A 10,898-nucleotide genomic window follows, 5' to 3' on the forward strand; every position below is an offset into this window, starting at 1 on the left:
GCTTATTTTTCTTAACATAAGATATTTTTAACTGAATTTTTAAAACACAATAAGTCTTTTATGTTATTATCCCATAAAAAAATAAGTATTTTACACTTATTATATGAAAAATTCTAGCCCGAAGTAGGTTTAGTCGAACCAAACCTATTACAGAACTAGTGTATCGATCAGTTTTTTTAAACTGTACACGAATCACACGATAAATGTGTTACACTTGCATATATCTAAATTTAACCGAATCATGTTGGAGTTAAAATTTTTGTTTGCTGTATGATGGATTCAAATTTATCCAAATTTGATTGGTGTTAGAATTTTGGGAAGAGGGATGGAGAGAGAAAGAGAGAGAATTGTATTTAAACCAAGCAGTACAAAAACCCTCAAGAAAAGGAAAATGAAAGGAAAACTCTGTTTTCAAACCAATTGGAAAGCGTGAATTAATTCCTCAAGAACAAGTTTCACACTGAACATGGGAAGTAGCAGTCACTACACCAACAAATTATTATAGAGTATATTCAAAATTTACAAGGATTTACATGCATCTGTAGTACCATAACCTAAGCCAAATGTTTAGCTATAATCTTGTTTTGGTTTTGCAACCACAGCTGTTGTTCGTTCAGCAAGTTCTGCTGATCCGTTCCACTACTCAACATCTGTTCTCCTGAAATTTCAGCGGCAGGACCAAAAGGGTCGTTCTCAATTTGCAGCGCGAATGGTGTCTGGTTCGGGGTCTGTGCGATGAATGTAGGAGTGGCGTGAAATGTAGGTGAAAACATAGCGGATTGCTCGTATGGTGCTTCAGGTAATGCCATTGGCTCTAGTAGAAACGGGTTGTAATGATTTTCTGGTGGTGGTAGTTGTAGAGTTGGTATTGGCTGCGGCGGCGGAGACGCCGCAACCTCGAATAATACGAGGTCCCAGCCATTTGTCTGGGTAGTTGGGGTGGTGGAAGGATTTTCGTGCGTGGCTGGTGGCTGCTCTTGAAATGTACTGAAGGTGTTTGTCTCCGCCGCCGCAGCTTCGAATAACACGAGGTCCCAGCCATTTGTTGGGGTAGTTGGGGTGGTGGAAGGAGTTTCGTCCACGGCTAGTGGCTGCTTTTGAAATGCATTAAAGGTGTTTGTCTCCGCCGGCGCAGCGTCGAATAACACGAGGTCCCAGCCATTTGTTGGGGTAGTTGGGGTGGTAGGACTTTTGTCCGTGGATGGTGGCTTCTTTTGAAATGCATTGAAGGTGTTTGTCTCGGCCGGCGCAGCAGTCTCGAACAACACGAGGTCCCAGCCATTTGTTGGGGTAGTTGGGGTGGTGGGATTTCCGTCAATTGCCGGTGACTGCTCTTGAAATGCATTGAAGGTGTTTGTGTTATTGTCTGAGAAAGGTTGTCGTAAGGATAATGATGGTGATGATATGGTTTCGGCCAGCATAAGCTCCCAATTCTTGGATTCCGATTGATCCAAGGATGCCTTTTGCTTCTGTTCTTGTTGATCTTGTTGATGATCTTGCTCTTCTTTCTCGTCCCCAGCCCAATCATCTAATGAAATGAGATCAGCGATGGATGCCGACACGGGCAACGAGCGGCTTGAGCCCGTGTCTTGTAGCTCAAACCCGTCATCTCGTTCAGATGCTGAGTAAGTCTCAAGATCAATTGAAATAGCAGGGCCTGTCCATGTCTCTGTGGCAGTTATGAGGTCTTCCAATGAGGTGCTTTGTGACCCAAACTCGGAAGTCATGTCCGAAAATCCATCAGTTGTAGGTGAGAAGTCCGATTGTCCGCCATAGCTATGCTGGCTAGAATTCGTCCCATCATTCGGGGATGGAATAGAGAGAATTGCCAGACGATTTGTCGGCTTGGTAATGCACGGAAATGAAGATTGATCTTTCAAGAATTCTTGCAATGTCTCAATCAACTCTTCTGATATTACCTGCACGCTTGGATACTCAGAGCTCCTGCCAACCCCTATGCTTTTACACAAAGAATAGAAAGCACTTAGCTCTTCGAACTGCTTTACAGCCTTAACACAGGTTTGAAAGGCGGTGACACAATTCTGATATTGTAAATGAAAGAAACTATCTAGAACAAGGGCAAGACCATCAGAAATGTCTTTGTAGAGATCGAAACTTTCCTGTACTATGGCATACAGAGATATGAGTACCAAGTTGTTTGTCTTGGCTGCACCCGTTGGCCTTGTGGCAATGGCTCGTTCAAGTAATCGTTGCCAATACGACATCTTGTCAAGCAACATTGCTGGTTTCATGTCCCGAACAGGCTCATTAGGATTGCGAGCACCACGGCTCTTGCTTCTGGTGTAGGTCGAGGTCGAACCTTCATATGTGTATCTACGCTGCAGCTTCCCCGTTAGGAAGCACTCTAAGCGTTCATCAAGATAAAGAGCAAAGGTGCGGACAAAAGATGTGAAATCCCAAGGACTCGAGTTTGAGTGATCACGAAAGCTTGACAAATTCAGAATCTTGGCACCCCGTTTCATCGCATGGAGGACTTCTCGGGGGAAATAAGGATCGCCATCTTGAAAGATACGGAGAACAAGCATCAATGACTTTAAGGCGACAACCCAATTGCGCGTCCGGCCTATTCGTTTGCCTATGACACGAGCACAGGTCGCAGCGTGGATTTTGTTAGAGGAGACGAGCTGCAGGATTTCGCATACATATTTATCATCAATGGGGACAGCCTCATGGGTTGTGGCTTTCAGGACCGCAACCTCAAGATTCGAAGAAGCGTTGCTGGAGACCTTGGCAAGGCTAATGCTGGTTTGATCTTTAACCGCAGCAATTGCCTTCTTAAGCTTGCTTGGCATTGTGGACATATGAATGAAAACTCAAAAGCTCATCTCTTGCAAAAATGTCATTTTGATCAGTTCCTCAATAATCATCCCATTTTAGATCTCTTTCCAGGTTGCTGAGGTTCTTCTTTGTCTGTTCTCGGAATGTCGAGAGGAGAGGGTAAGAGATGCACAAGGACTGCTTTCTTTGTGAATAGGTTTCTTTGAGAGTTTGACAGAAAATGAGGCTTTCCTTCAGCCTCTCCTGTCCTCACAGATGTGACGATGAATTCGGGACTCACGTCGTGTGTTTCGGTTTATGGCCGAATCAGATTTCTCCTCTCACATTAAGGCCCAATTTTACATAATAATTCATTTTGAAAAAGAAAAAGTGATTATGGAGTTAGGATTCCTAATCTTGTAATTAATTATGTAATTACATTTTATAATTAATTTTATTTTTCAGGTTAATGAATGAAAAAAAATGCAGTAAAATTCAAAGTTATAAGTTATAGTTGTCATCAAAATGTGGTTTTGTTGGAATTTAATTCAAAAATTTATTAGTTAAAAAGAGATAAATAACATAATAAGTTGTGAGGACACTAATACTTAAGTGTAATTATATGTAAATCCTCTGTAATTTAAAAAAAATTACATTTAGCACCCTTGAGGTTGACTTCCGTCTAATAAATAAATTTCTTTGTTAGTCAATTTTTATTGAATTTACTGATATTAACAAATAAGGTGGATAAAAATTTATTTGTACGCTCGATTGACTTAATGTTGATTTATCAAGTCAAATAAATATTTTTATAACCAAACTATCTTCATACTTTTTCACACGTTAATGTATGTAAGGAGGTATATTTTTCCGTTGTAATGATAGTTTAGTAGGAAAAAAATATTTAATTTGCAATAAGTCAGTAATAAATCAATTATGTATAAATGTTAATTTTCATTTATGTTTTATTTTTTGTTGATACCAGCAAATACAGTGAATTTTAGCTAATTGATTAATCTATTTATTAAACGAAAGCAAACCCCAAAAGTGCTAATTTTTTAAATTATATTATTATCAAAATTGCCAATACCTTTATAGATTAGATTAAAATTATTCTTATAATATAAATATTATTAAGATTATGATGCAAATCAACATTGGTATTATCTTAATTTAATTTTGATGATATTTAGTGCTAATAAGTATATGAAATTGAAAGATTGAACTTAAACTAATACTGAATGTTTTAATTGAATTTAATTATATGTGCTATACATACTTATAATATGTATCAAACTCTTATTAATTAAAAGGGTAAAATTCACTTTGTACCCTAAACTATTTTTGATATAATATTTACCCATTAAACTAATAAATATAATACTTAGCCCATGTAATTAAATTTTTGAAAAATATTTTCCTTATATTTTATATATAGTTCAGACAAATTTTTTTCTAATAATTTTGTTAAGTTTAACTATAATTTTCGTAATTGGAAAAAATATATTTTAATTATAATAAAATAATACATAATTAGTCAATTGAATAGTTTCAATTTTATTATATTTTACAGATTCAAAGTTAAGTAATGAATGAGTACAAAAAATACACAAAAAAAATCATAAAAAGATTCTATTACTTTGGTAATAAAATTAAGTTATTAACTATTTATTCTTTTAGATAAAAATGAGTAATTTAAATGGTTTTTTGAATATATTTTTTTTAAAAAATATGATAAAATATTTATATTTATTCATTTTTTTTCTAAAAATATTTAACTTTTGGTAAAGCATATATACACTTGTCAATTTCTTTTAAAAAGTATATAAGAATATACAACTAAGTCAATTTTTGCAGCACCCTTGTGAGAGTCATTGGCATGCTGCTTGCCATATCGTTAGTTACCTAAAGGGGTCTCCAACTACTGGTCTTTTCTTCCCCTATTCCAGTTCATATCAGTTGCAGGCTTATTGTGCTGCATCTTGTTGTTGATTCGCGCAAGTTTATTTCTGGCTTTTGTGTCCTCTTTAGGACATCTATCATTTCCTAGAATTCAAAGAAACAGCCTACGGTTTCCCGAACTTCAGCTGAGGCTGAATATCATATCATGGGGACGATGGTGTGTGAACTCTTGTGGATTTTTTACATGCTTGGAGATTTTGGTGTTCCTTTGCACACGTCTATTCCACTGTTTTGTGATCATAAGGCCGCATTATATATCATGGCTAATCTTGTGTTTCATGAATGGACAAAGCATCTCGAGGTTGATTGCCATATTGTTTGCAATCAATATAAATTGGGATTTGTTGCACCTTAGTTTTTTCGTGGCAAGGAATAGATTGTCCATGTATTTACTAAGAGTCTTCTTGCCTCTACCTTCTTGTTTCTGTTGTCGAAGCTTGCCTTGTTCTCCCTTGATCCAAGTACACCTTCTGGGGGGAGTGTTGGAGAGCATATTCAGCACAATAATGGCAATGATGGTGTACAGCCTCCATCGGGAAAGATAATGTTGAAGTTGCACCTCTTCTCATGGATGCTGGACAATTTTCCAAGTCAAGAAGAAACCGTATTTTACTATGTCAATCATAAGAACATCATAAGGCTACTTCAATCATGTTGTTGAACACACAACCATAATAAAAAAAATACAAGAAGATTGTTTCTTTAAATTAGATTCCACACCTTTCAACAAAACTTACACCGATTCATTATCCAATCAATAAAAAAAATACTCTATTCACAAAATGCAAAAATACAAAAGACACCCAACATAGAGCGGCAAAATCTTGTTTTGGTATCATTAAAAAAGGTCAGTTTTATTTTTGGTATCACAAATTTTACAAGTTCGGGTTTTGGTACCATTAAACTAAAAAATAAGCAATTTTTGTACCAACTTAACAGCACAGCCTATGTGCCGTGCACACGGGCCTTAACGGCCGTCAACCCCACAATTTAGGCGGGAAAAGTCACGTGAGGCTGAGAAAAAGGAAGAAAAATTGGTCTTCCAACATTCCTTTGTGTTTTTTGGTACCATTAAACCTAAAAATAAGTTTTTTTAGTCCCATAAAATCATGTGCGGTGCAAAATAAGTAATACAACACATTTCAAAAAAAAAGATAAAATTCATAAACATGAAGCAAAATATATTGGTTATAAATACACGATTTGAGCTCATTAAAGTATAGGGACATAAAGAATGTGAATGAAGTTGACCAGCTTTATTATCCTCGAAGCCTCATGTAAGAGCAGACCTCCTAAACTATTCCGTGAAAGAAGTTGCAGAACCACACATGACTATTACATATTTACATATCATGTAATGCACACAACTTGTATTTGTTCAAATGCATAGGAGTCACATGACCACAGGTTTGGGGTTAATGCATATTAAGAGTTCAAGACAAATTTTTTGGATTGTAGATTTGTGTTTTCAATCCACATAGAAGGTGCCAGACTACATGCCTCACTGATCTGAACCCACAACCAATTGAATTTCTTTATTTTAACATGCAAAATTAGAGACATTGAAGCTTCAAATTAGAGGAAAGTATTCTCGTAAGAAAGTCGCTAGAAACTTAAACAGTTGAGCCACACATAAAACCTGATTTGACAAAAATTTGACAAAACCCACTTGACAAAAGAGATGCATTGCAATGCACAATTTTTCACTTATAACCGGCCAAAAGACTTCAACCTGTACAAAAAGTCTCTACTTTTTTGTCTACATCTTCTCTTTCCTTTATCCTTAGGCTGTGCCTTCTGAGATGTCATTACACTACGCAAGTTTGATAAAGTGACATATTTTTTACCATCTTGTATAATGATATCTCCAATAGGACCTGTCATATTCAAGTTAAGGCTGATTAGATACGAAACATAATTATGATAGCAAGATAAAATTTAATGTGAAATTGTTTACCTTGCGTTGGACGATAAACAAAACCAGGAAGGTGTCCTACCATAGGTGGGGTGCCCTAATGTTGACCCTTGCATGCATGAAACGTGGTGTTGGTACTAATACAGGGGCATTAATTTGGTCTTGTCCCTGTAATATGAAACAACAACATTAACATCAACACTAGAATAGAAACAACAACAACGACACTAACACCAACACCAGTATAGAAACATGAACAACAACACCAACACCAACACCAGTATCGAAACATGAACAACAACACTAACACCAACACCAACACCACACAGTATAGAAACATGAACAACAACACTAACACCAACACCAGTATAGAAGCATGAACACCAACACCAACACTAGAGTAGCATGAATAACAACATTAATAGTAACTACTTAATTATAGAAACTTAATAGCAACACTAGAATAGAAAAAATAAAACATCATAACTTAATATTAATAGTAAACAAATGAAAATAATGAAAACTTACAGAACCATCAGTTTCAGGTTGACTAACTACTTCAGGTTGGCTTATTGGGGGGGGGGGCAATTTTCATTCACAATCACCTCATCTTGTTGTACAGGTGTTGTTACATGTTCAGTTGCTGCAGCCTGCTCAAACCCATCACCGATTGGGAATTCTTCAGCAAATTTCTTCCACTTGCAACCTTTTGTGGTGTGTCCTACTTGATGACAGAATTTGCATATCCTTTTTCCTCTTTGCCTTGGCAATTTGTCGATTATTGTTGCAGGTTTCTTGCCCTTCTGAACTTCGTCAAGTTCCAATCTCCTTGCCCTTGCAGGCCTCCCCTTTTTCCTCCCAAAATTTGGAGGCACAGGTTGAATGTAACCAGCTTTTTCCCACATTTCTAGTCCATCAAGAGGCATGATTGCTGGTGCATATACCTTGCAGAAAGTGTCAACATGATAACACTCGTGCACAAAGTCATGAGGATCCAAAACTTGTACAGATATTGCACTCATTGTATGGTTGCATGGGATACTTGTCAAATCCCATGATCTACAAGAACAAGTTTTTTCCTTCAAGTCAACTGTGTATCTTGCAGCACCAAAACATTGTACCTCATAATGTATGTCGTCAGACTTCACCGGGATACAATTAGCTGTTTTTTTCAAATTATTATCCACAATTTTTTTTATCTTTAGGCATAATTTCCTACCTTCCCACAACCTCTTAGCCCTATCCCTAAGTTGTTGCATTCTGGTCATTACATACTTCCTTATTCACTCCAACATTGTCAATATAGGCTTCTCTCTTGCCTAGAGGATACAACTGTTGAAGGAGTCACACAAGTTGTTAAGCAGAAAATCACACTTCGGGTACATACTGAAATGACTCTTTGACCATTGTGAGGTTGGCTTGTCTTGCAACCACTCAAGACATCTTACATCCAAATCAGCTATGTCTTGCGTTGCTCTTTGAAATTGACTGACTGTAGTAGTCTTTGTTGCCTTCCATATAGCCTTCTTGTACCCCAACCCCTTGAAGCCAACAGTCTTCATGTTAACATGAAGATGTCTCACGCAAAATCTGTTTTCTACTCCAGGAAGAACCTGCAAATATAACAAATTGAAATACTTAAATATAAGATGACAAATTCCAAAGAAGTACTTGCAAAACTAGAATGACTTGTAAAAACTGGAATGACTTGCAAAACTTAGAATACAGAGCCAATGAAGTTCCAATTAAACCAGAGCTAATGCTAGAAAGAAGAAGCATTGCATATCCATTTGCTATGTTTAGAATGCAAATGATGTAAAAGCTATATATCATATAAAGCTACTTTCATACGAAATAAATCTTTCAACAAAAGATTTATGGAGTTTGAACCTCACAATAAAGCATATAAAGATGAATATGAGTAAATCACATTAGAGTAAACCTTATGACAGTTGCTTGACAAAGTGTAAGGTGCAACAGTAAACATAGAAGCTGAAGATCAAAACATATCTAGATCAAGAAACTAAGAGAGAAGAATGTTTGAAGTGCCAAAAAATAATGTTAGGTAAAGTTGAATCATTCGCCCACTAATGTTTCTTTTGATCATTAAAAAATCAAATAGAGCAGTAACATTCAACCATCAATAAACTTATATTTGATTGTTTAACAATGGCAAAACAATAGCCGCATTTTCTTTTCTTCAACATGAACTGAGAGACCTCCTCTTGTAATAAAATTATCATATTTCCTTTTCCAAGAGCAAGCTTTTCCAATTAGCAGTGTCAGAATAAACGAATACGACAATCATAAGTGTACCACATCAAATCCACGAAAAGGAGATGTATACAACCAATGCAAGAACTCAGCTTTGACCAAGTAGAAGCATTCGTCATAAAGAAATATCGTTCTAAAGAATTAATTTCAAAAATTAATAAACAATAACACAATCAACGAGAAGCAAAAAAGGCACCATTTTAGACAAAGCATCAAGAAGACTCTGCGCCTCGACAGTAATGCACATAACTCTTCTCCTAAAGCCAATGGTACAATTGATTTTTGTTGGACTCCAAATCTAACTTTAGAGACAAAAGTAACGATTGTCTAATCTAATTACAAAAGTTTAGAAGAAGAAAGAGAACTCACCATAATCGGGCACACCTACTACAACAATGAATCGGATCGAAGGATGGGCGTCAACGCCATTTCTTCAAATCAACCACGAACACCACTTATTCTCGGATTCAGACTCTCAATTACGCATTTGGCTTAATTTTCGAATTTATCTCTTATTTTGAGGTTAGGGTTTTCAAAAGGGAAAATTTCTTCTTTGGAGGAGTGAAAGAGGGTTCTTAGTTTTGCTCCCTTTTTTGGTCTTTAGAGGTCAACATAATTGGCACGTGATTTAACGGAATTTGACGGGCGTTAAGGCCCATGTGCCGTACTGTTAAGTTGGTACCAAAAATGCTTATTTTTTGGTTTAATGGTACCAAAACCCGAACTTACAAAATTAGTGGTATCAAAAACAAAACTGACATTTTTTAATGATACCAAAACACGATTTTGCCCTGAGATATGCTAAGAAACACTTGGCATCGCTAGGCAATGCTTGATTGGGAAGCTCCTTATATAGGATGTTGGATGTTAGAAAAATCCCAGCCCTAATTCAACCATTTGATTTTGTTAAGGTGGGTATTTTGTGTTTGAGATAATTACACTCTCCTCCTCTTTTGTTTGGTGTAATTACACGTAAACCCTTTATAATTTAGAAAATTACATCTAACACCCTAAGATTAGCTTCTATCTAACAAATAAGTCATCCATTTGGTCAAAATTCACTGAACTTGTTGATATTAACGAAATAAATAAATAAAAATTGATATTTACCCTCTATTAACTTATTACTTAATAATTTTTTTGAACTAAATTACCCTTATAACGGTGGGCAAATTCTAGCCGGACCAGGTTTAGCTAAACCAAACCACTCACAGAGCAAGTGTGATACACTTGCAATGTGATTGGTTACTTTTTCTTAACTGTATACTAATCACACGACAAGTGTATTGCACTTGCCATATGATTGACTCAGATTTGACCGAACAAAGGTTCGAGCTAGAATTTTCCTATAACGGTGAAAATATACCTCCTCACATACATGAACATTTTTGAAGATATATGAGGGTAATTCGATCATAAAAAAAATTATTTAGCTTGCAATAAGTCAGTAATATGTCAATCGGAATTAAATATAATTTATTTTTAATTTTTTTATTAATATCAACAAATTCAGTGAATTTTAACTAATATAAAAACTTATTTGTTAAATAAAAACAAACATCAAGAGTGGTAGATGTACTTTCCCAAATTACATGATGTCTACGTATACTATACACTAAAAATTCAAGATAGCGAATTGTAATTATCCCTTTGTTTTTTTAGCTCTAGAGGCTAATTTGATCAATTTACAATTCCAAATTAAGTTGTAATTAAAATCAAACACATGATTGTGACTTATCCTGCTATTGTCATCTTATAAGGGAAACGCACAACAATGAATCCCGAGTTGTTTTATATTGTAATTAATTTTAATTGATCCTATCAGACAGTTATCCCATTCCCAACCATAATGAAGAAGTTTATGTTGAACACAAAGTCATTTTCACACTGGTAGAAAGAGTTGCCTCAAAGTCAAGTCTATGTAGTGAAAATGGCTTGTGAGTAAGAGGAGGGCCAAATGTGGTAGAAC

General features: G+C 35.8%; 1 protein-coding gene across 1 annotated transcript; it reads right to left on the reverse strand.

Moving 5' to 3' along the window:
• Positions 1-541: 541 nt before the first annotated feature.
• On the reverse strand, positions 542-2,813 carry LOC105178569 (clathrin coat assembly protein AP180). The gene has a single exon (XM_011102063.3). The coding sequence runs from the start codon at positions 2,811-2,813 to the stop codon at positions 555-557; it is 2,259 nt and encodes a 752-aa protein (XP_011100365.2). The 3' UTR covers positions 542-554.
• Between the last annotated feature and the right edge of the window lie 8,085 nt (positions 2,814-10,898).

This window comes from Sesamum indicum, linkage group LG12 (assembly GCF_026168435.1).
Source record: "Sesamum indicum cultivar Baizhima isolate 11 linkage group LG12, ASM2616843v1, whole genome shotgun sequence".
Lineage (NCBI taxonomy): Eukaryota > Viridiplantae > Streptophyta > Magnoliopsida > Lamiales > Pedaliaceae > Sesamum > Sesamum indicum.

What these genes read in the sequence shown, in the direction of transcription:
- LOC105178569 (XM_011102063.3), bottom strand. Translation starts at nt 2,813, where the DNA reads ATGCCAAGCAAGCTTAAGAAGGCAATTGCTGCGGTTAAAGATCAAACC.